At 36.0% G+C, this 27,041-nt stretch overlaps 1 protein-coding gene across 14 annotated transcripts in view; it reads left to right on the forward strand.

The window, feature by feature from the left end:
* The window catches only part of PPHLN1 (periphilin 1), a 140,149-nt gene that overhangs the window by 32,818 nt on the left and 80,290 nt on the right, over positions 1-27,041 (forward strand). For all 14 annotated transcript variants that reach the window (XM_041735758.1, XM_041735755.1, XM_041735745.1 and 11 more), the window contains one exon: positions 24,560-24,771. In XM_041735758.1, coding sequence (XP_041591692.1) covers positions 24,560-24,771 — 212 coding nt within the window. The remainder of the gene's footprint in view (positions 1-24,559; positions 24,772-27,041) is intronic.

Consider the following 27,041-nt stretch of genomic DNA (forward strand, 5'->3'; position numbering starts at 1 on the left):
CCTTTTTTAGCACTTTATTATTTTCTTTATGTGTGTATATAATTTTACATAAATAAAATCATATGTGGGGCTCCTTGTTTCCTATAGTCATGTTGACACTGTGTGTTCTATATTTTTCTCTATATTCATAAACATTTCAAGTATTGTTAATGAGATCATATTTGTACTTTTCTGTACAAAACATTGTCTAATAAATCTGAGTATATAATGTCACTATGAAACAGTACTTTAGTTTTTATGGCATGGATTGCCAAAAGTGGAATTTCTGGGTCACAGGACGTACATATTTTACATTTTAATAGATATTTTCAGGTTGTCTTCTAAAAGTCTGTAATACTTATGTTTCAATTATTGAAAAAAAATCTAACATTTTAATTTGGATATTTTATTTTTCTTTCCATCTTATTTATGAGTATAAGAGTTTTGAAATTTCTTTTAAGAATTGCTATAACTGTATCCCATAGATTATTATTTTTTAAATTTTTTTTAAGTAGACTTCACACTAAGTGTGGAACCCATTGTGGGGATTGAACTTACTACCCTGAGATCAAGACCTGAGCTGAGATCAAGAGTCAGACACTTAACCAACTGAATCACCCAGGCGCCCCTGATAGATGGCAATTTTATACTGATTCAAACATAGTATATTCTAGTTACTCTGTAATCAGTGTTGCCTATACTTGTACTCTGTTGTTTGAAATTTTTTGATATAGTGTTCATTCTATATGGTATATTCATTCGATAAATATTTATTGGGTGACTGGTATATGTCAGATATTCTTCTACCCTCTGGGGATAAAAAGATTGTGTTCTCATTAGCCTACTTTTTAGTATGAATTATAGATAGTAAACATATAAAACAACATTTTTATGAAGGCAAATGAAATGTTAGTGGCATAGAAAGGGCTTCTTTCACATATTTTGTAGCTTTACCTGATGTCTGGGTGTCCTCAGTGACGCTTCAAATATCAGGCTATCACAGAAGCTATTACTTTTACAGGCTAGCATCTTTCTGGCTGTCTGTAGGTTGTTCCCTATTAGGTGATATCATTGAAGACTTTGTGAATGGCTGTTTTAGGGAGAAAAAAGATCACTGCATTGTAAACGATGCAGAGAGTAGTTGTGTATATTGGTTAAGAGAATTAACATTCTGAGTATTTAGGAAAACCATGCTAACTAGTTTTTTGTTTTTGTTGGGTTGTACACAATAATTATTTGTGGAAAGAAAATGTTAGACTATTTAAAATATTCTATTTGATACAGTGTTTTAAATTTATAGAAAAGTTGTGAGAATAAATCAGAAACTGCTAAATTTTCACCAGAAATCAACCCCAGTAATGTCTCCCACAATGCCCCAATAATGTGTTTTATAGCAAAAGATCTAATCCGAATTCTTAGGTCATATTTTTGTAGACTTCTTTAATCCGGAACATTCTTCAGTCTATTCCTTGATTTTGTTTTTGTTTTTGTGGCTCACTGTTTTGGGCAAGATGAACACAGAGCAGACATTTTGTAGACTGTTTCTCAAATTTAGGTTTGTCTAATGTTTATGGTTAGATTTCAGTTAAACATTTTTGCCAGGACAGTCCCTGAAGTGATGCTATTTTCTTTTTATTGCATCCCATTAGATTACACATGTTGTTGATTTGTTTCCTTATCGATGGTGTTGACTTTTATCAGTTGATTAAGATGGAATCTGCAAAATTTCTTCACTGTGAAGTTAGCTTCCTTCCCTGACATTAGAGTGTGTGTGTGTGTGTGTGTGTGTGTGTGTGTTTGTGTTTTTAAGGTTTTATTTACTTATTCATGAGTGACACAAAGAGGCAGAGACATAGGTAGAGGGAGAAGCAGGCTCCTCACAGGGAGCCTGATGCGGGACTTGATTCCCGGACTTGGGATCATGCCCTGAACCGAAGATAGACCACTTAACTACCCAGGCATCCCAACATTAGTGTTTTTGGGGGGAAATACTTTGGGACTATGCGAATATGCCATTCTTCATCTCATTTTCACCCACTAGTCTAGCATTCATTAATGTTTCTTGCCTGAATTATCAATATAATTGTTTGTAATGGTAATTTTGTAATTAGACTGATCTTTTTGTTACCTGTTATCAGTTTGTAAGGAAGTGCTTTCTCTTCTCTCCACCACCCACTTTAAGAAAAAACACAGAACTTTGTTTTATATCAGCATAGACTCGTGGATTCAGTATGTTATAATCTGTTACTAACGTCATTACGATGTTCAAATTTGGTCTGTGAGAATCCCTTCAAGGTAGCTCCTGTGTTTTTTCAAAAAATACGTTGTTTTAGTGGCATATGTTTAACATAAAATATGCCATTTTAACCATTTTTAGTACACAGTTCACTGGCATTAGTTATATTTACAATGTCAGGTAAAGTGGTTACACCAAAAAACACTATTTTCAAAACTTTTTTCCATCATAATGAAAACTATACCTGTGAAGCAATAACTGCTCATGCCTCCTTATGCCTAGCCCAGGGCAGCCACCTTTCTACTCTGTGCCTTTAAAAATTTGCCTATTCTTGGTATTTCATATATGTGGAATCATACAATATTTGTCCTCTTGTATTTGACTTCTTTCATTTAGCATGATGTTTCCAACATCATGGTATAATGTCAGAATGCCATTCCTTTTTATTGGTGAATAATATTCCATTTTATGTATTTACCCACATTTTGTTTATCCATTTGTCTTCTATTGGATATTTGGATTGTTTCTACCTTTTGGCTATTGTGAATAATGCTGCAGTGACCATTGACTCCTAAGTATCTATTTTGAGTCTCTGCTTTCAGTTCTGGGTACTTACCTAGGAGTAGAATTGCTGGGTCATATGGTAATTCTTTGTTTAGCTTTTTGAGGAACCAGCAAACTACTTCCTGTAGAGGCTGTACCATTTTACATTCTCACAGTGTACAAGGTTCCCAGTTTCTTACATACTCACCACCACTTATTATATTACTTTTATTATTGTCTGTGTATGTGCACATGGGGGCATTCTGTTAAGTGATTTTAAAAATTAAAACCTAGATCACAATTATTTCAGGTTCTGGTTATTTTGTAAATATAGTTATAGCAAGCTATGGCCTAAAATGTTCACAGGCACTATCTGTGTAATGAAATGATTGATTCATTTATTCCCTGTGTAGTTTTTAAACTACTACATGGTGGTATGAGCATGAAAGTGAATGAGAGCTTCCAGAAGGAGGTTTTGTTCTTTGTGGTCAGGAAAAAATACTCTGAAATAACGACAAGTAACAAAGCAGAATGGGTTATACTTCTAGGGTAGGTTCTAACACTGAAGGAATTCAGAAGAATGATGATAAGTAAGATGATGAGGAAAGACTGAGGGGGGGAGGGATCATTTGAGTTGAACTCTGAAGACTAGTTATCATTTCTGTCAGAAGAGATGGATAGAGCTAGAGGAAGACTAAGTGGCTGTGACATAGCAAGCAAGTACATAGTATGTACGTGATGGGGACGTTTTGGCTGAAGCACAGATGCTAGTGGACATCTGAGTTGCTGGAGTCTGGCAGACAGAGAGTGGGAATAAAATTGCATAGAAGTCAGGTTTGGAGATGAATTTGGGGGAATCCTTGGTATAAAAGTCATCTTTGAATTGGGCTTTGGGTGCTTGTGCCTGGCAGTGTTTTATAGGCAGGAGGGAATGACACATTTCAGGAATAACATCAGCTGGCATAGAATATATAGAGAAAAGGTAAGATGCAGCCGGAGGGTTGGTGTGGCACAGCTTTGCAGGTTTCCTCTTTAAAACCTGAGGTGAAGGGAGGGCAGGTGGAGAATTTGGGATGATGGTTGGATGAATAGTGGAAGGGGGTCAGTTTGCAGAGTCTTCCCTAGAAGCTCAGGCATCTTGCAAGCTCAGTGCTAAACTGCAGCTCAGTGAAATCTTGTTGAAGCTTATATTCCTTTAAGATTTTTTTTTTTTTAAATAGGAGTGTGAGCTAATTTTAGCTAAATCTAATATGTGTGTATGAAAATGAATGCTGCTTTTGAAATTTAGTGCATGCAGTGTCTGTTTTCATTTAAAATACTTCCTATATTCTTTTTGAAATGATTTTATGAATGGGATACCTGGATGGCTCAGTGGTTGAGTGTCGGCCTTTGGCTCAGGTTGTGATCCCAGTGCCCTGGGATTGAGTCCAGCATTGGGCTCCCTGCAGGGAGCCTGCTTCTCCCTTTGTCTGTGTCCCTGCCTCTCTGTGTCTCTCATGAATAAATAAATAAATCTTAAAAAATAAAATAAATGGTTTTATGAAGATTTTTAATGGAGCCCTGTACATATTAACAATTCCAGCATTTCCTATGATCTTTTCCACCATTAATTTCTCTCATGTAAAGAACTTGCAAAACAACAGAAAAGATGTTCCAATGTCCCTCCTACATCTGTGGTCCTCTGGGCTCCCCTCACACCCTCACAGGCTTCAGGCTGGTCCTGGCTCCCCACCCCTGGGGAACAAGTACCCCTGTATTTCTAAAACAACTATTTATTTTATTTTATTTTATTTTATTTTATTTTATTTTATTATTTTATTTATTTATTTTTTAACAACTATTTATTTTAGAAAAAAAACAAAAACACTCTCTGTTCATCTTGGTTCTGTATCTCATGTGATAGGTAAAAATCACATTGTTTCACCTACTTGACTCTGGAGCAGTTGTTCATTTGTGGCAATTAATTTACTGTACTTTGATAAATCATTAATACGGGGATGTTTTATAACATTTAGAGGTTTTTCTGGAGGCTTCGTGTGGACTTCTTTTCTTTTTGAGGTATAATTGATGACATATTGTCCTTACAGTTTTTATTGTTTTGTTGTTTCCTTTATGTAGATTCTTTTTTTTTTTTTTGAGGTATAATTGACATATGACATTATGTATCCCTATCCTTTCTCTTGTTGTTGTTATTATTGCCATCTTGGTAAGTGTAAATTTGTATCTCACTATGGTTTTCATTTACATTTCCCTAACAAGTTAGTGATGAGCAACGTTTCATGTGCCTATTGGTCATTTGTATCTTCTTTGAAGAATTATCTACTCATTTTTTACCCATTTTATTATTTATTTATTTTAAAAAAGATTTTATTTATTCATGACAGAGAGAGAGAGAGGCAGACACTGGCAGAGGGAGAAGCAGGCTCCATGCAGGGAGCTCGACGTGGGACTTGTTCCCAGGTCTCTAGGATCACACCCCGGAACCAAGGTGGCGCTAAACCACTGAGCCACCGGGGCTGCCCTTGACCCATTTTAAAATTAGATTGTTTGCCTTTTTGTGGTTGAGGGTTTTTGTTGTTGTTGTTGTTGTTGTTGTTGAATTTTAGAAGAGTTCTTTATATATTCTGGATATTAAATCCTTAACAGATATATGGCTTGCATATATTCTGTTCTTTTGGTAATGTCCTTCAACGTTCAAAATTCTAATTCTAATGAAGTCTTATATCTCTATTTTTTCTTTTGTTGCTAATGTTTTTAGTGTCATATCTAAGAATCGATTGCTAAATCAGTGTTGTTTTGTTATGACTTGTCCACATCATTCTTTGATCAGTTCCTTACCTGTGGATGTAGGATGTTGTGAACCAAACTTACTATATGTGCAGCATCGATCTTGGCTTATATTACATCATTCCTGTGGGACTTGGAACCAGGCTTTCACAAATAAACCAATGCTATGTTGCTTGCTGTGCTGAGAATAATAAAATCCTTTTTGTCTCAGGAGTCTTGTGTCTTCTACCAATATCCATGAAGCACTAATTTTCTAACTTATTAGCTTGTAAGTAGGATAAAATCTGATCCCAGACTTGAAACCAGTATCTCAGTAGTTTTGCTCACATTCTTTGTGTAGTTAGTCTTCTGACCCCTGGCTCTTCCTTCTTGCACTCTCCAGCACTTTACTTTTGGAGGTTGCCGTCACTGGCTGCTACTAGGCCACCTGGCTTCACACCATCTTCCACAGGTCCATTACTGGCTGTGGAATTTCCAGTTTATAATTTATCTAGTCTTTTTCACTTACTATTTTATGTGTTTCATACTATAGCACATTATATACTTTATAAATTATATATATATATATGGTTCATACCAAATAAGCATGGAGTCATTGGAAGCAACTGGATTAAATAACAGATAACAGGAAAAATGATGTATTGTTTTCTGTCATCCTCCCACACTCCCACCCTCACTCTAAAAGTTATCACTTTTTTCTTTAATAGAGCCATGTACCTGATAATTTATCTACATTTCAAGCATATCATCATCTATTCATCTTGGTTCTGTATATATAGTGATTTTTGTTATCTCTGTTCAAAACACACTTGAAGTAGATAAATTTCAGAATATATTAGGATCCACTTCATTTCATATTCAAGAAACATGTCCTACTTTACCAAGGGTTGTTAATTTAGCCTGAATGAGGTGGTTTTTAATATCATTTCTCCTCCCCCTCCCCTGCCCCATAGTTATGAGGTCTTAGAATAAACTTTAGGATGGAACTGATATAAAGTATTAAATAGTATTTAGAAGTATAGAACACGAGTGTCAGCACATGGCCAGCATATTTTATTTTAAATACTGAAGTGTTTTGTTTTCTGTATTTACATATGGAAAATTTTGATAAAGTAGTTTAGTATTTTTATACTTAATTTTTTTAAAGCAAAGGTTCATTTCTTAATTTTTCTTTTAAAGATTTTATTCATTTATTAGCGCACTAGAGAGAGCATGAGCAGGGGAAGGGGCAGTGGGAGAAGCAGACTTCCTCCCCAGCAGGGAGCTGGATGCAGGCCTCGATCCCAGGACCAAGGACCACAACTCGAGCCGAAGGCAGACGCTTAACCAATTGAGCCACCCAGGTGCCCCTAAAGCAAAGGTTTAATTTTAAATTTTATTAAAGTGATTTTATCTTCTTAGTTGATATACTATTTGACAAAAATACTACAAAAATCTTTGGCTTATTAGTGGTACAAATGTTTATTGAGTGTTTACTTTGTGTAGGCTACTGTGTTTATATCACTAGCTTAGAGTCCAGTAAGTAAATAGATGCATAAGGAGATAGCCTAATATGATACATGCTGAAGTTGCATAAAATGCTGTAGGAAGACAAGCATTTACCCTGCTCTGGTGTTTTATTGAAGATTTCCTGTAGGAGCAGATAACATGAACAAACATGAAGAAAAAGTAAGAGTTAACCAGAAGAAGAATGGGGAACATGTTCCTGCAAAATGAGGAGCATGAGTAAAGCTGTATAAAGCATGATGTGTAGAGGTATTAATGGATACATATATGTGACCTAGGGAATTGTGAATTAAAGTATAACTAAGAAGTCTGAATAAATAGTTTTATTTATTTTTAATTTTTAAAAAATATTTATTCATGAGAGACAGAGAGAGAGAGAGAGAGGCAGAGACACAGGCAGAGGGAGAAGCAGGCTCCATGCAGGGAGCCCAATGCGGGACTTGACCCCAGGACCACGTCCCAGGCCGAAGGCAGGCACCAAACCACTGAGCCACCCAGGGAATCCCTGAATAGTTTTAAAAATACAGTTTTATTCTGTTGGCAGTGGGGAGCTCCTGAAAAATTTTTGCCTGATAGGCAGGCTGACCCAATAGGAATGCAGTTTCCTTTGTTTTCAGTGTAGAGGGTGATTTTTTTTTTTTTTTAAGATTTATTCATTTATTTTTAGAGGGAGAGAGAGAATCCCATGCAAATTTCCTCCCTGAGCACAGAGTGCAGTGCAACACAGGGCTTGATATCTCCTGACCCTGGCATCGTGAACTGAGCCTAAATCAAGAGTGGAATGCTTAACTGACTGAGCTACCAAGTACCCCTGAAGCATGATTTTTTTTTAAGGTGGCCCTGGAGATAGAACAAGAAATCATAAATATGTGAGTTAGAGAAGGGAGGTTGAAATGGAGAAAAGGTGAAATTTGATAAATGCTTATGAAGCGAAAAATTAGCAAGATGTGGTTGTTGAATGTTGGAATAAAGATGAAGGAATTATCTGGGCTTTTGGCATTATCTGAGATTGGCATATAGGAGGAATGGTTTCAAGGGAGGAACTGCATTCAGAATTGATATTGTCCAAGGAGAGGATATAATTAGACAGGAGCAGTGAACTGAGGTCAGAACCGTTGGCCTTTATGGAAGTGATGGAAAATAAAACTTTTTAAACGATATTTGGGGTCAACAATGTCTGATGTAACTGAGTACTCCCGTAACATAAAGATTAAAATATCCTTTGGGTTTGGCTGTGTCAGGATGAATGAGATGTAAGGTAGTAAATTCAACCTAAGTGGATATATTTTTTAAAAATATGTAACTAAGATGGGAAACAGGGAATGCCATATGTTGAAAATATAGGAGACTTGCAGGTATCCATGAGGTGAAGATTGAGGACAGTAGCTAAAGGAGATCATCTAAAACTTTTTTTTTAAAGATGATCAGTGACTTGACCATATTTATAGGTTTTATAGGTTGAAGGGAAAAGAGGAATGTTGAACGTACAAGGCAGAAAAGGGAAAACTGAACAAGTTAAATGAGGACCAGGATGAAGATCATTGTTTGAGGGGCTAACTTTTAACAGGGAAAAATCATATACCAAGAAAGAAAGGGTGAAATTAGGGATGGGACAGATGAAGACAGATGGGGAAAATGGATTTGGGCTGGCAGTTGAGGTAGTTCTTGCCTGAAAATTGCTATATTTGGGGGGAAGTGTGGTAACTCATTGAGAAGGAAAGTTTTGGTGTTAGGTTAGAGGACTTTGGGAGGATTATCTGGATATTAGAATAGCTGCTAAGGTGAATGGTAGATTGAGCTCACTAAATGATAAGTAAAAATATTACTAGAGGAATTGAAGGCACAGTGGAAATTAGAGACCGTGTATCCATAGTGGGTCCAATCTATAGGTTTGTTACAATCAACTATACTAGTGAAGAAATCAAACGTTTTGCAATTAATTCAGATTTGGGGTTGGCTAAGCCAATGTATCAGAATTGCCAGGATGGGAAGTTGTTGGTATTTACAGGGCTTCAAATACTATAATTGAGGGTGGAAAGGCAGTGAGTGAGGCTAGGATGGGATTCGTGGCTTGCTAGAGGCTTACAGATATCTATGAGGTGGAATTACTGTAGGAGTGAAAAAACTAAAGGATAAGACATGGTAAGAATGTAGTATTGGATTCCAAAGATGAGCACTCTGGGTAATAAGTGACAACGTTTAGGATTTAAGTGTGTGGCTAAGGTATTGTGAAGAGGTAGGAGGTAGTTCACGACTTGCTACACCATTGCACAGATGATGCAAGTGAAGTTTGAGTCACCCATGATGTGGGTAGGATGTGTTACAATACAGAGTATATCCATGAATTTAGGAAATTTGGGAAAGTTATCAGAAGGTTGGTAATATGGGTGATGTGGGGTTATGGTGGGATAGCTTAGGCTTAAATCAAGAGCTTATTGAGCTCTTTTTCCCTTTTCTTAGAAGATGGAGAATTTAGAACATAATCCTATGCATCTTATACTTCAAGGACTTGAGGCAGTTATCAGTGTGTGCTTAGTACTCCAGAGTTTTAGGGGAGGTATTTGTGTTCAAATACCAAGTTTCACTTAAAGAAGTTGGAAAGATTGGCTTATAAAGAGACTGAGGATATAAAAGCATTTACAAGATCAACTCAGATTACTGTATTGTGTTGTTTATGTATACACTAATACAATATTAAGCGTAAAGTCCTTGTAACACTTATAGGAAAGCAGTTAACATACTCATTTATGTGTGGTAGTAATAATGCCCCTCTCTCTTAGTGGAAATAACTCATGTATCCTACAGTAGAATGTCAAATGCTGAAGGTTGGATTAGAGCAGCTGCTTCTTGGTGCAAAGCTAATGTTTGCTATTTGGGAATATAAACATACTATTGCCTGCTTCAAAAGAAGTAAGAAATCCAGGATTTTAAAATGTTAAATCTGTTGAGTTTTTAGTGCTCACAAGTAAGTAAAATCAGAGTTTACAGTCTCTGGAGTAAGGCAGTAATCTGGGACTCTGGAATGAAGAGCATATAATAGCAACTTGTCTAATATGGTGGTTTCCAATCCTGACTGTACTGTGAATTAGTAGAGAGGTTTTTTAAAAAAACACTAGTTCCTAGTCCTCACATTTGGAGATCTGATTTAATTGGCCTGTGCATCAGTATTTTTTAAAAGCTCACCAGATGTTCTAATGTGAAGCTAAACTTGAGAACCACTGGTCTAATAGGTAGTATGGAGTGACAGCAGTCCCAAAACCATAGGTTCATGTTAACAATGACTTCTCGGTACCTCTTCTCATTTATGGTAATTTCATCTGTCTTAATCCTTGACAACAGTTACTTCCTTTGCTTGTGTTTTTAAAACTTGTGTTCATAAGAATCACTTAGAAACTCATTAAAAATGAAAATTTCTAGGCTTCTTCTCAAGAGATTCTGATTCAGAAAGTGGAGATGTGGAATCTGTATTTTCAAGCCTCCTGAATGATTGTGATGCAGGAAGGTCTGGAGATTGAAGTTTGAAAAATACTGCCCTGTACCATCTGCTGCTGGTGACATATAAATCTGTATCTATAGCCTTGGCTTCTTTCCTGAGCTCTGTATTTCTATATTCTACTGTCTGTTGGACACATCTTCATTTGGGAACCTCAGACTTTTCACTGAAATGAAATACATCAGTCTTGAGACGACTTCTACCTGTTGTCCACACATCATAGATTCAGGTGGACTACATTTCCTGATCATCTTCCTGCTAGTTGTGACCATATGGCTAATTTATCTCCAATATAATGTGAATAGGAGTTCTACATGTATTCTTCTGCACACATTTACCTTTTCCCATCTTGCAGGATGGGCCCTGGAATGGGATAACCGCAGATGTTTGACCTTGGAAGCCACATGTTGAACTAGAGTGGTCAAGCCTGGGTTCTAGGGTGATTGCGTGGAGCAGAATCTTTCACCCTGGAATGCCTACCCTATACTGTTTTGTACAGATAAACTTCTTTTGTATAATGACTCAAGATGACATTTTTTTGGTATTTATGTTATAGCATTTTAGGCATATCTTAACCTCTATAAGAATCGTCACTCTTGTAGGTATTAGAGATAAAACTGAATAATACAGGTAAAATTACAGGTAATAATACAGGTAAGATATATTCTGACTAGAGGATCTTAGTCCATATCTCATGCCTAAAATGCTTTGGATATAAAGATGTAGTTTTGTGAAAGGAGCTCTGGACTTGGGTCAACAAACTTTTCAACTCTGCTGCAAGATAATTGTTTGATTTGGGGTAGTATAGTGTAGCAAATCCATTATCTTAAGGCACGGTGCCCCTGATATTTCTGCATTTAAGAAAAAACACTTGAGGTCTGTGCTTAACTTCTTTTTAAGTTTGTACTATAAGTTATGAAGCCATTTTGTCAAAATGATTCTTGAAATCTTAATTCCTTTTTTAAAGTTCCTATTGACTAGAAATGAAGTAACTGATATTTTGTGTGGAATATTTGTGCATGTTGGATGTGGGAAGGAAAGAAAAATGAGGTCCTGAATAAGTAAAATGCCTTCATTCTCCTCCCACCCCCACCTTGTCCCACTCTGCTATCCTTCCTTCCTATTTTACTGAATTTTACTCTTAACCAGTAAATATTTTTGTGGAAACTGAGGAATCCATTACAATTTGTCTGATTTGATTGGTGTGAGGGGCAGGAATTACCTGGGGGATGTATATTAATAAAGGAGAATCAAGAGCTTCATGAATCTTTTGAAACCAGCATCCAAGGTAATTATAGTATAGATGGTCCAAGGAACACATTTTGAGAAACGGTGCTTTACAGGGCATTAATTCTTTCCATCTTTCATTTTTATGGTGACTTTGCCTTCTGTACATGCCCAGCAGTATGGCTGAAATGTTTGAAATGTTTGTGATATAGTCGAAGACACTATCTTAACTCTCAAGTACTTTTTGGTAATAAAAACATTAGTTAAATATGTGAGTTTTTTTTTTTTTTTTTTTTGAGTCTTCATGGGAAGTATTCTTGTTGTACTGTTGTACTGTTCAAAGGCTCTTTTTGATTTGCCTTATAATTTATTGTATTGAATTCATTATATGTATTGATTTCTTTATTTTCAACCTAGCTAGAAACCCTGTATGTTTTTGAAGGTTTTTGATGTTAAGTTTTCTTTGTGTGGTAAATAGAACTTCATCTTAATTACAGTGCAAAGTTTTTACCCTGTGATTTATGGAATGACATTAAAAAACACACCCAAGTTTCCAGTATCCTGTTGCTCTATTCAGCATGCTTTAGGGCCATTGTTAAAACGAAAACCAAAATTCTTTAAAATCAAGATGATTACTTGCACAAAGAAAATTATACTAGATGATATCATTTGAATTTAATAGTTAATAATTATAAGTGTTGGAACTAATACATGTTTAAATAAAAATAGTATGACTAAACTTGCGATATTTCTATCAATCAGTTTTTCCCTTTTAATTTTTTTTGAGTAAACTAATGATAATCTAGAGATTCATGTTTTGCATTTTAAGTACTCAATGATGATTTCGTAAATGGCTTTGTTCTAATTTGTACAGTTCTTCAGGAAACAATACTATATTTTAATGTCTAGCTTAAATTTATTTTGCCTCTGTAATTTTAAATACATAGATTTTCTTGTTAAAATAGATTTTACATTTGAAGTAATTTTAATGAATCTTAACTAATGGTCAAGAAGACAGAAACCTCCAAGTATGTCAGAGGGTTTGAGTCATTAGCAATCTAGGGTCACTTTAAAGAATTTAGGTCATACAAAACCAGGCTAGTTCATTTCCAGTTTACCCTGCTGTTATTGTGTAGCCCTTTGAGCTTTCAACCTTCTTCTTTGGTAAGATCTGGATTCTGTTTTTCTGTCTTAATGCTGTGATACCATCAAAATTATTTCTCAGTTTTTCATCCTCTGAGATGCTGCTTCTGAAATTGGCAGGTATATTTAGAAAAGCAGCTCAATAAAGATGGATCTAGATTTCTGAGCTTCCTACTTGTCTTGCATATCGGTTTCATAGTTCTTTATTACATTTTTAGCTCTCTGATGACTCTCAGCAGTTTGCTTAAAGAAAAAAAAAACCCAGTTCTCCTGGATTTTCTCTTTCAGTTGTGATAAATGGAATCACAAAATTCCCAGGTTTTGGATGTAAAAGTAGTTTTTGAATGTGGTAGTGGTGTTTTGTTGAAGTAGCAAAAATTGAGGTGAATCTTGAATTAAAGATATATTTGTCTTTTTTTTTTTTTTTAAGATATCTTTGTCTTGAACTCTGTGAAATAGAAATATTTTTAAATGGTATGCCAAAGATTTTATTAGTAGAAAATGTCTATTAAATACGTAGTATAGAATTAAAACCACGAGTGAATGCACAGAAATACAAGCTGTTAAACTAAGGGCAACAGAACACTTAAAATTTTTCTATTTATAATTATTTTGTGTTTATTAGTCATTTGATAGCATTTATTTGCAATATGTAGCAGAAGGCACCGAGATTTAGGAAAAACAATGGCAGGAAGAAAATCTTTAACCTTTTATTTTATATAAAGGGCTATTATTAAAAATGTTTTATTTATGAAAGCTTTTCTTTGAATCTGTTCACTGACTTCTTGCAGATTGGGTAAAGAGAATCTTGATATTTGGAAATGACATTGAATGTTAAGAATTGCTGTGTTAGGGACGCCTGACTGGCTCAGTGGTTGAGGGGGTGTGATCCCAGGGTCCTAGGGATTGAGTCCCCCCATCGGGCTCCCTTCAGGGAGCCTGCTTCTCCCTCTGCCTGTATCTCTGCCTCTCTCTGCCTATCATGAATAAATAAATAAAATCTTAAAAAAAGATTGCTGCATTAAGGTATAGCACTTTTCTGAATAAAGGAAAAGTAAATAGGAACAAAATAGAAACTAAATAACAACAAAATAGAAGTTGCAGAGAGAATATCCTGAGGTGGAGCATCCTAATCACCTGACACTGATTTCTCAGTGATCCTGGGAAGATGAACTGAGACCATGTTAGTAGATGACCGCTATGGTGATCAAAAGAAATCATTAAAGTGTATTAATGATTTTCAGACAATAGGTGGTCTTATGTTTTTCCTTAAAGTAAATATTAAAAATGAAAATTCTCTTTTTAAAAGTTCCGTTTACATTCTTAAAAATTCCTATCAGATCATGTTAAATCACAAGGAGCTGTATTTTTATCACATTTTCATAAGCATATATACTTACTAGAGCATATAATGTAAAATACACAGTTCTGGGTAGGTGTACAGCTCAGTGAATTACCATAACTATAACTATAATCTAGGTTGAGAAATAAAATATAACTTGCATTCAGAAGCTTCCTCATGCCCCTACTCAAATTTCTTTTTCTTCTCCAAAGGTAATCATCAGTCTGACTTAAAGCAACCTTAATAGTAAATGGGAAAAATTACAGTTGTGACTTAAAATTTGTCAAACCATTAAATTAATCTTTCTTGTCAATTAGAAATGTCTAGGAAAATGAAAGAAGTGGTGAAACTAATACTCATTTAGTATACTGTAATTTAAAACCTTAGAAACATTGAGAGAGTTTTTATTTGTAAAAAAGTTATCAAGAGTAATCTGAACGGTGTTTGCCTTCTTGTGTAACTTAAGATATGGAGTCAGCATCTTTTTTATGTCTTGATGAGTTATCATATTACATTCTAAGTTTGAATCAGTTTCTAACATTTTATCCTTTGCATTTTCATTGTGAAATTTCTGAGAGTTCCTTTATTTTTTAATTTAATTTTATTATTATTTTTAAAGATTTTATTTATTCATTAATGAGAGACAAAGAGAGAAAGGCAGAAATACAGGTAGAGGGAGAAGCAGGCTTCCTACAGAGAGCCTGATGTGGGACTGTATCCCAGGACCCAAACCCAAAAGATGCTCAACCACTGAGCCACCCAGGTGCCCCTCTGAGAGTTCCTTTAATATGAAGTATTTTGTTAGCCTCACATCTTTGGGGCATCATCATTTGTGTGTGTATGTGTGTCACAATAACTTTTGTCATTTATGTAAGTAAGTTTGCCTTCACTAACTTCCTCTGGCTGCATATCTCATGTTTCTTGAAAGACAGCATTGTCAACATTGCCATGGTTAGCGATTTCTTCTATAACTCCATTTATATTTAGTTTTGACTTTCACTTCTACCATCTAACACTGTTTTGTTTCTTGGCTGAACTTAGTATTCATTGGCCAGTTCTCTTTCAGTTATCTGTTCTTTGTAAATGTCACATAGGTTTATCAGCGGAGACAAGAGGTAGCAATACTACATTTTTGTGGTCTGTATATGCACTGAACAACAGATATACAGTGACCAGTCCAAAAGACCTTGAAAAATGTAATGTGATTGATCACTAACTCATGTAGTGATTTGTGGACTGAGAGCTGGCAGCTTTATACTCATTTATATTCCATCATCAAGGTATATAAATTCCAGTTGTTTCATGTCGTTGTCAACACTTGGTATTGTCAGTGTATTTCTTTTCTTTTTAAAATTTGAGTTAATGGGTTAATATGTAAAGTACTTACTTGTGTTGTAGGCATCATCCCTCTTAATCCATCATTCCCATTTTGCAAATGAAACAGGCACAGACAAGTTAAATAACTGTCACACCTCTCCTACAGTAAACAAATGATGGAGCCGGGATTTGAATTCTGGCAGACTTGCCTCAGACCCTATGTTCTTAAGTTTTGGACTATATAAATTATATAAATTAAAAGGTTGAAAATAGAGTAGAAAATATTGTTTGCTTATGTAATTTGAATGTTTAGGAGGTTTGAAGAAATTTTAATACTTGATGTTACATGTTATAAAGAAACACATTAAAATGGACAAGTAATTCCAAGGAAGCTGTAGAATGTTTCTATGTATTTCTCAAACTGATAGATTAAATTTATGACTGTATACGTGTGTATATGTGTGCCTCAGGATTTCTGAACTTTGGCTCTGTTGGCATTTTGGGCTGGATAGTTCTTCATTGTGGGGGACTGTCCTATATGTTACAGGATGTGTAGCAGCATCCCTCATCTCTTACCCACTAGAATCTAATAGTACTCCCCAAGTTGGTGTGACAGGCAAAGATGTCATCTCTGGACATTGCCACATGTCCACTAGGGAGCAAAATCACCCTTCTTTGAGAACCAATACTATAATAAGGATTCTCATTAATAGACTCCTTTTTTATTCTTAGATATATTTTAAATATTTTTCATTTTTATAATTTGGAAAAGCCAGGTGTTTACATTTACAGTATCAAATCTCAGAGCAGTAATGATAGCTATACTAATCATGTGAGTACAGTTAAGCATGAGTGAGCTGTTACTGTTGGTTTACTTGAAACCAAATGCAAACTACCCTAAACGGGTATTATGCCAAGAAAATGAAAGAAATCAAAATATTCTGCAGCATTTTGTGACATTAGATCGAGAAAAAGCCAAATTTGTACAGACAATTAGAGAAGGAGACAAAAAGGAAGCTTGTTAATGAAGATAAGAAAGGCGTTCTGACAGCAATGTATTCCAGCTCTATTTAGTATTTGCTCTCTGTGTGGACCTTGGAAGTTTAACTCTGTTTTGTGAATTAGAGTACTGTTTTCCATTTTTGGGACCATTGAATCCGTAGCAATTTCAAGCCCAATCCAAATTGTTTGTTCATAAGGAAGCTAATGTGTCTGTTTACCCTTATTTTCACTACTGGATGGTATCATTTTCCTATTTGGTTGAGAAAACTTAAAAGAACAGGTTATCTTAAGGACATATTTAGTGATGTGATACCTGGTTTGGTTTTGTTTTCCATTGATCTTCATATCCTTCACCATTTTTTATTGGCATGTTCATCTTATTCAGCAATGTCGTTAGCATGTATTAAATTATGAAACATTAATATTTAAGACTTTGCCATTTGTATTAGAATTTTCTGCCTAATTGGAAATTTGCTTTAAATCCAATTATAATTTTTAACTTTAGAGCCCTTTTTAGCATGTAGTTTAAAACTTGGTATTTTGATACAAAACAGGCTTATAATTGTCTAGTATTTTTTTTCTCTTGAGGGGTTTTTCCCATCTGTCCCTTCCTTCCAAACATTTAGCTTTTTATCCAGTCCGAACTTATCATATTTGTTATAAGAAGGGAATTGATTATACTTTTCCCTAAATTATCTCAGAGTTAGGTAAAATGTTTAAAACACGAGGATCTGGGATACATGGGTGGCTCAGCAGTTGAGCATCTGCCTTGGGCTCAGGTGTGACCCCAGGGTCCATAATTGAGTCCCGCATCAGTCTCCGTTTGAGGAACCTACTTCTCCCTCTGCCTATGTCTGCGCCTCTCGCTCGCTCTCTCATGAATAAATAAATAAAATCTTAAAATAAATAAATAAAATTCAAGGATCCATGTGTTTGGGAGAAGGTTAAAATGAAATCATGGACAACAAAATGACAAAAACCTAAATGATAGAATACCATTCATTGCCAAGTTGCTGTGTTCAGAGAAGTTAGGAAAATGAAAGGTCAAGAAGTTGAGTAAAATTAAGATGAAAAGGCCATATACATGCAGATAACTTTTGAATCCATATCTGTAGGGAATGCTCTTAGAAGTGCCACTGTAAATAAATATGTTTAATTTTATTAAACTCAGTGTTTCCCAAGGTTATATATCCATAGAACCCCTCTTCGGATTTTATGGTGAAACGAAAAATACCGACATCTTGTGGATTAGTATTTTTTGGAACATACTTTGAGAATGGGCTTTGACTATGAAGTCAGGTCTCTGGTAAAAAGCGAAGGTATAAATCAGCTAAAACATACTCCTCTATCATTGTGTAATGGCTTTCTAAAACTTAGCATTCTAAAATGCAAAATTTTAAGATATTGGTAAAGGATAGGGTGAAAAAAAATCCTTTTTTTTTTTTTTGTATTCTGTGAGAAATATGAATCTGTAAGTAACCTATTTATTCTTCATTGAATTGTTTGAGAATTTTTGAGAGGTATGTAATTGTTTAGACCAGGGGTTGGCAAACTAGAGTTCTTGGGTCAAATCCGACCAACTGTCTTTTTTAGTAAGTTTTATTGGAACACAGCCAGGTACATGTTTATATACGGTCTATGGCTGCTGTTGTGCTATGGTGGAATGTTGAGGAGTTGTGATAGAGACCACATAGCTCACAGAATCTAAAGTATTATTTGACTCTTTACAGCAAATATTTGTTGACCCCCAGGTTAGTGAGGGGTGGGGGAGTCTTTCTGCCTCCTTTTCACTTTAAATGTGCTTCATCTCTGTGTACTCTGAACTTCCATACCTGAAGTTCTTGAAGTTAAGTTATCTGCATTTCATCTTCTGTAAAGAAAATTCCTTGGGAAGTCAAGTTGAAGTGTGTTCTAGAGGTTTTAAACTCTACTAATACGCAGAATTCCATAGTTTTGCTTTTCTCTAGGATTAAACTGTCAAGCAGTTATGCTGTCATACTTAGCTATTTCTTGCTGCAAACCTTTATCAATTTGATGGAACTCATAGTAGGGTAATACAGTCAATAGAACTAGCTAACATCTGTTGAGTGTTGTGTACCAGGCCCTGTTCTAAGCACTTTACGTATATGATCCCATTTACTCCTTGCAACAACTCTGTGAAGTAGGTAGTATTATCCCCACTGTATAGATGAGGAGATTAAAGCATAGGGAGGTTAAGTAATTTGCTTAAGGTCCTAAAGATAATACTTTGGAAGGGTCTTTCAGTAGTTAGGTGGCTAGTTCATGAGGACCTTAACATGCCCTAACCCCGTTTCTTTCCTCTAGTCGATGATACTTCTGTCAAGCCCTATAGTCGGAGCTAGTATGTTAAACTTTGGTGCTCTATCATTCTGAACTCTAAGAAGGCCTTCTGATTCATTATTATGTCCTACCCATCAACATATGATACTTTCACAAGGCAGTTAGTCTGATCACTATAAACATACATCAGATCTCTTCACAACCTTGTTCTTTGTGAGGTTCCATTTCTTTTACTGTATCTCTGCTCAGTCATCTTCTCAGAAATGCCCCCGCTGACCATATTATCTAAAATAGTCTCCTTCACATCCACCTTACTTTCTATTACTTGTCACTCAGAAGTATTTTATTTATAGGCTCCTTTCCCCCATTAGAATATAAGCCTGGTGCAAGGACTTTATCTTTTCACTTCAAAATAGAGTAGGTATATTTTCTACAATTCTTGGCATCCCTTTTCTATAACTGGAACCTAACTGCCCTCCCAACACACTTGCCTCCTCATTCCTTGATTCATCAGATGAGTTCTGGGCATACTTCTTGCTACCTCTGACAGGCCACTCTTCCATTGTCATCTTTGAATGTTCCCATTTATTCCACTCTGTCCTCATCTTTGTACTCTTAGATAAAATTCCCAAAGCCCCATTTTTTTCTTCCTTGATGATTATAATTTCTGGTTCTCAGTCGTCTCTCTCCCTCTCCCTCCTGATTTGATGATAGGTTTTTTTTTTTTTTAAGATTTTATTTATTTGAGAGAGTGCACAGGAGCACACAAGCAGGGAGAGGAGCAGAGGGAGAAGCAGACTCCCCACTGAGCAAGGAGCTGGAGCCCTTCGCTGGGATCATGGCCTGAGCTGAAGGCAGACACCCCCCAACTGAACCACCCACGTGGCCCTTGATGATACTTTTTTCTTTTTTTTTTTTTTTAAGATTTTATTTATTTGTTCATGAGACACACACACACACACACACACACACACACACACACACACAGAGGCAGAGACACAGGCAGAGGAAGAAGCAGGCTCCTTGCAAAGAGCCCCATGCGGGACTAGATCCCAGGGCTCCAGATTCACGCCCTGGGCCAAAGGCAGGCACTCAACCGCTGAGCCACCCAGGCGTCCTGATGATACTTTTTAATAGCAGTTCTTTCTTTTGTTTTTCAACTCTTATCTTTAGGTATCCACAGGTATGGTCAAACCCTAGAGTCATCACTGGGACTGGTTGTGCCTTTATCGTGAGCTCTGAATTTCTGCTTTTGACGTAGGGATAAGGTGCCTATATATGTTAGTGAGGTTCTGTAATTCAGTCTTTCTCAAAGTCTTATATGCATCAGGATCACCTGGAGAGCCTTGTTAAATCCTGAATACTGGGTCATACCCTTAGGTGTGGTTTGATGCCCCTGAATTTGCTTTTCTGTCATATTCATAGATAATGCTGAGGCAGATCTAGGAACCTACATTTTGAGGAACACTGCTCTAATTAATAGTCCTCCCTCCCCCGTCAAGACCAATACCAAAAGTTTCTACTCTGCTTCAAGCTTCATTCACATTCTTGCTTTCTTTACTTTCTGTGAATGATTTCTAGCATTACTTTCCTCGGGTAAAGGCCTTCTAAAGAGATATTTCTCACATTTTCTCTTCTTGAAATGAGAGTTTTTCTCTTCATGTTTTCTCTTCTTTCCTTCAGTGCTGTTCTCTTCTACCTTGTTTTTTGTCTCATTTTCAGTTGATTTTGTTGATTTTTGGCTCTTTATCAGTTAACTTTGTGTCTTAGTTTAAAATCAGTTTCTCCTACAGTAAATTGGCTTTTTTTCTACTCTCCAGATATGATTAGATAAATTATTTCCCTCAAAGTATTGTTCTAGTTCTCTCCCTTCTTTCCTCTGCCAAACTTTTTTGGAAGAAAACTAATGGCTCAACTGCTTTGGTAGATAATGTCATGATTTCTTATAATCTGTTTTGGTTTCCAGAGTTTTATTGGACAAGTCCATTTACTGGTCAAATGACTCCTAAGTCACTAAATGCAGATATCTCTTCCAGCCTATGTAGTATTTGATACTAACTCTACCCTTTCGAATTTCCCTTCCTTTGCTTTTTTATTTAGTCAGTGGTTTTTAGAGTTTTCACTGTTCTGGTTGCTTCTGTTTTGTTTACATCAATACCCTTTAAACCGTCTCTGCTTTTTCTTGAAGCTTGGAATACTTTCCTGACGATCTAAATCTGTGCTAATATGGGAGCCGGTAACCAAAGTCTCACTTGAAATATGGCCAGTTCAGACTGAGATAGTTATTCTGTTAGTATATAATACACCCTGGGACTTTCAAGATTTAAGATGAAAAAAGAGAATGTAAAATATCTCACTAAATTTTAAAATATTGGGTAGCCCCAGTGGCTCAGCGGTTTAGCGCCACTTTCAGCCCGGGGTGGGATCCTGGGGTCGCGGGATCCTGGGGTCCCGGGATCAAGTCCCATGTCGGGCTCCCTCTATGGAGCCTACTTCTGCCTCTGCCTGTGTCTCTGCCTCTCTCTCTGTCTCTCATGAATAAATAAATAAAAATTAAAAAATTAAAAAAATACTGATTATATGTTGATAATATTTCAGATACATTGGGTTAAATAAAAATATTGCTAAAATTAGTCTACCTGTTTCTCTTTTCATTTTTTTAAACTTTTTTTTTAGGGTTTTATTTATTTACTTGAGAGAGAGCATGGGTGATGAGGGGGAGGGGCAGAGGGAGATGGAGAAGCAGACTTCCCACCAAGCAGGGAGCCCTAAATCAATCCAGGGCTTGATTCTAGGACCCTAGGATTGACCTGAGCAAAGGCAGGCATTTAACCAGCTGAGCTACCCAGGTGCCCCTCTTTCTCTTTTTAAATACAGCTGTTATCTTTGTGGTTTGATTATATTTCTGTTCAACAATTACCTAAATTGTATCTTTCTTTAAGGATCTTCCAGATCAGTTTTCCATCTAATACAAATTTTCCATCTAATACAAATTGTAATACCAGCCTTGTGAAACATTTACTCCCCACCCATAATATACAAAGTTTCTTTAGAACCTCAGTAATTCCCCATAGTGCCTTTCATATATTGGGATATAGAAATATGAAAAATATATGTACATATACATGAACACAAATAAATGACGTGGCTAGTATTACCACTCTATCAAAGAGGATAGTTAAAGTAAATGATGCCTTTGTGATGTTTTTGCTCAATCTGATGGGAAATATGAGAGATTGATGTGAAGGCAAGGAGAGACCTTACTCTGCTCTGAGATATTAAAAATCTGACCTGTGTTTCCCCCAAATATATTCAGTCACTCCAGGCCACTCTAATGGTTCTGGACTATGCTGTTGTGATTTTACTGCCATCTTGTGTCAGGATTAGGAAACTGTAGTCCAGCATTTTGTCTAATCCCTCACCCTACCTCCTGCTGGAGAAAGTAGGCAGTCTTTCCTCTGCATGTGGGCCTGCTGTTCTTCTTCATCCCCTAGTTAAGTTATTAATAAGAGCTCATTTAATTTCAGTGTAGGAAATCTTTATTCTCCTTCTTGGAGTGTCTTTCCTTGGCTTCTCTGATAACTTACCAGTTGCCCTCATGTTTCTGTGGCTGTTCTGTTTCATTCTCCGCCCATTTCTCTTCCAATGTAATTTTTTAGTCCTAGAATTCTGAGCCCTACCCAAGGCTTTAAATACTGCTTATTTAGAGAACAATTTATAGTTACAGCCAGAAAATCTGCAATATTGTCACTGGTGTGTCTAGTTGCCTACTCAATGGATGTTACATGTGCATCTCAGACTTAACACATTCAAATCTAAACGTGGCTCTCCTACCCCACCCCAGTTTCTCAAATCTGTTTTTCTCATTTCAATAATCCATCATGCCAGAATTCTGGAAATCATCTAGGCATCCCATCTCTCATACTCGTTAGTCAGACATTTACCATGTCCCATTGAGTCTACAAAGATGCATTCTAGTGCATATTAAAGTGCTCCCTTCCTCTAGCCTTATTTTTTTGTTGTTGTTTTTTGCTCTAGCCTTCCTTATTTAAGCTACTACCATCTCTTGTCTACATGAGTAAGCTCCTAGTCTCCTTCATACACTCTTGACTGCATTCACATGTTTCATGTTTATTTGCTTAATATCAGCCTCTTCTATCCTGAGAGTTCCATGATGGAGGTGTGACTGCATGCAAATGGTTTACCACTGGTCCTCAGCACTTTGGTACAATTCCTAAGACCTGTATAATTCATATATAGCCACTCAGCTCTCAGTGATGTTGATATGGCTTCTGTAGTTTTGCTGATTGAGCTTGAACGCAGTAGAATTTCTTGGATGCTTTATTGTGGCATTAGTATTTTGTCTGTGTTCATTTGTCGTAAATGAGTTTTAGCTGTTTTATACTTGGTCCAGAAAATGTGTAAGGACAGTATATATTTTGGGTATTAATCTGCTAATGACTACTTATATGTTAGGAACTGCTGATCAGTATGCTGAAATTTTCTGAGCATTTGAAATTTCATGGCATTGGTTTGTCTCTTAGTGTTCTTCTGTCTGAAATTCAATGTTCCTTAATTTTAATATGGAAATACCCTTGCTAAATGTGCAGTTAAAGCCTGTTTGATGCCAAGTGTTCCTTTAAATGGAGGCTCAGGTCTTGATAGTTTCATTTAATAATTTTAGTTTGCTTTGATTTAAAGTTGGTTCTGCCTTATAAAAAGTAGAGGTAATTTATTAAAAGCTGATGTTTAGAGATAAGCAACAATCTGTACACTAAGGATGGAAACTCAAGAGAACAGGGACTTAATAAGTATATATCAGGGTTTCTTAACCTGGTATTTGGTATTTGGTATTACTAACATTTTGGGTCAGATAGTTTTTTGTTGTGTGTGTGTATGGGACCTGTCCTAGGCATTGTAGGGTTTTAGTGGCATCCCTGGTCCCTACCCACCAGTGGCAACACTTCCTCTCCAGTTGTGACAACAGAAATGTCTGTAGACATTGCCGAATTGGAATGTGGGAAGCAAAATCACAGCAGTTGAATACCGGTAGTATATACTGTCCTTAGAAGTGAATAAAAGTCCATGAAATGTCTCACTTGGGAAATCTTTGGCATTCTGTAGATGTCTTTGAGAGTATGGCAATTGTGTAGAATATTTTTAATGGCAAACAGAAGACTATAGTCATGTTTTTCACATCATAACATTTCTGTGTTTGCTTAGAATATAGTAGTTTTTGCTCTTAACCATGTGATTCTACCTCCAAACTGAAAAAATGTACGCATTCTAAATCCTATATCACTGATAAAGTTTCATTTTGTGGACTAACACTAGAAGTTAGGTGTGATGGGGTACCTGGGTGGCTCAGTCAGTTAAGCATCTGACTCTTGGTTTCAGCTCAGCTCATAATCTCATGATTGTGAAATCAAGCCCTGAGCGGGCTCAGTGTAGAGTCTGCCTCAGATTGTCTCTCCCTTTCCCTTTGCTGCTATGCCCCCCACCCTTGCTCATATTGTTTCTCTCTCTAATAATTTTTTTTTTTAAAGTGAGGTGATGGTTAAAAAATAAAGTGGAGGGTACCAAGATTACAACATAAAGAGTATCTTAAAATCAGAGCTTTTGCCATTTGTATTGTGTATATAAGTGACAGGATATAATGCACTTTTTTTTTTTTCCTTCAAAGGGACATGAGAGATGGCTTTAGAAGAAAAAGTTTCTATTCTTCCCATTATGCGAGAGACCGGTCTCCTCATAAAAGAGACACTCCTTTTTTCAGAGAATCACCTGTAGGTCGAAAGGATTCTCCGCACAGCAGGTCTGGTTCCAGTGTCAGTAGTAGAAGCTACTCTCCAGAAAGAAGCAAAACATATTCTTTCCACCAATCTCAACATAGAAGTATGTATTTTTAAGATTTCTTTTACAACCTCCACTAATGAGAATGTACTGATTCAGATTGCTTTATGGGTGTTGTAAGATATATTTTCTTAACCTTTTATTTTGAAAATTTTGGAAACTTATAGAAAAGTTGAAAGAATAGTATAATGAATAACACACATTTTTGGGAACCATTTCAAGTTATGGTTCACATTGACATCTCACTTCTAATTTGCCACAGAAAAGGTGTGTTTGTAATCATGCTGGAAAGTTATATACTCTTAATCTTTTCTGCTAGTTCTTGTGCTAGTCCATCCTCTTTAGTCTTCTGTCACTAGAAGATATCTGTATTTATATATTTGATAGTATACTTTTTGTGAAAAATATCAGTGGTTTCCCCTAAATATAAGGTATATAGCCTTACAGATTGTATTTTTTTATTTTTTTATTTTATTTTTTATTTTTTTTTATGATAGACGTAGAGAGAGAGAAAGAGAGGCAGAGACACAGGAAGAGGGATAATAAGCAGGCTTCATGCTGGGAGCCCAAAGCGGGACTTGATCCCGGGACTCCAGGATTGTGCCCTGGGCCAAAGGCAGGTGCCAAACCACTGAGCCACCCAGGGATCCACCTTACAGATTTTAGAGCTAAAAAAGCTACTTAGGTTAATTTTTTTTCCAACCTCCAATTTGTTGTTGGTTTTTAAATTCGGAGTACCTAGACATGCATGGCATTGTGTGCAATCATAGCATGTCATCCTGGCTGAGGTGCTTAGTATGTGTTACAATAAATAAATGAGGCAGCTTAATTTTTAGATAATCTATGTTAGCTTTCTGGACTCCCCTACCTGTAGTTGAGCTCATTCATAAACATTTCCTCATGCCTTCTTAACTTCAATATAAGAATTAGTATGTCATAAATGAGTTAACATCACATGAGCAAGTCAAGGTGAGAGAGATTCTTACTCTGGGAGTTAGAAGAATATGTCATGGAGGAAATTGACGACATTTAAGCTCATCTTTTATTTCAGATTTATTTCTACAAGTAGAAGTATCTTCCTAGGTAGAGGGGATTATAAGCCATGATACAGACACCCGAAATTTAGTATATTTTTCTTGACTTTTTAGCTTCCTTCTATTAACTGTTTTTCCAAATAAGAGTATTAGTTTAACAGCATTTGCTTTCTGCATGTTGAGAATGATGGAAGATCACTTCAAATCATTAGATTGTCTCCATTGTAGCTGTTGTTGGATTCCTGTATTAATGAACATTTATCAATTTTTTGCTGTTTTCAGTGCTAGGTAGAATGGGGCTTCCAAAAAACATATTTTTGGATACATGTGTATGAATGGTCATACAGGAGGTAAGAATGTCACTTGAAGTAGATTTAAAACAAACCGAATCACTTACATATGCCTAGTTACTTAAGATAAGCATATAGTTCCAGATAACTGAAAGTTTGATTGTGGAGTTCAACTCTGCAGTTTGGTATTTTTTCCTTTGCTTCACTTTCTTCTTTGTCCTGCTCTCCCCTTTGAAGAGAATATTGTCTGAGTTCTAATGCACACTCACATGCACAGACATAAATATTAGCAAGATACCTTCTAAGAAGATATATTTTTTTGGATGTGTATGACTTAAATCCAAATCTAATGATTTGATGAAGAGGAAGAAAGTATCTTTGGAAACTGATTATGAAGGCTTTTGAACAAAACAGGAGTAAAATGGAAGCTAAAGATTGTTATTTGACAGCTTGTAGTGAACCTGTTATTTAAGATAGTTGTTAGTGAATCCATCTTATTCTCTTCATTTCTCCTCTGAAAGAGATTTTTAGGGAGACATTTTCTGTCTGCTTTCAGCCTGGTAGTTAGTGGTCAAAACTTTAGTATCCTGAGACAAAATGTTAGAGGAACCACATGTGATGCTCCTCCTGTATTAAGAGTCTCCAAAATATTTTCCCCATCTTTTGAGGCCTAATATCTTTAATATCTGGAGCGATGAAAAGATAACAAAGAAAGCTGGGAGACTAAAATATGGTGCAAATTGAGTGAAATAGAGAATAAAACTTTGGTAATGCCTTTATGTTTTGTTTTGTTTTTTAAGTCCTTCAGCTTTGAAAGTAAAATTCTTTAATCAAGAAAAAAGTTTGTTCTGGGAAAACGCTCTTTACAAGTTACTTGAGTTAATTCCTTAACTCTTTGAGCAGAGCTATTAAAATGTTTTCCTATATTCCTTTCATGTAAATAATTTTCAGAATAGTTGAATTAAGATCATCTTGCAAAAAGTTAAAA

This window comes from Vulpes lagopus, chromosome 21 (genome assembly GCF_018345385.1).
Source record: "Vulpes lagopus strain Blue_001 chromosome 21, ASM1834538v1, whole genome shotgun sequence".
NCBI lineage: Eukaryota > Metazoa > Chordata > Mammalia > Carnivora > Canidae > Vulpes > Vulpes lagopus.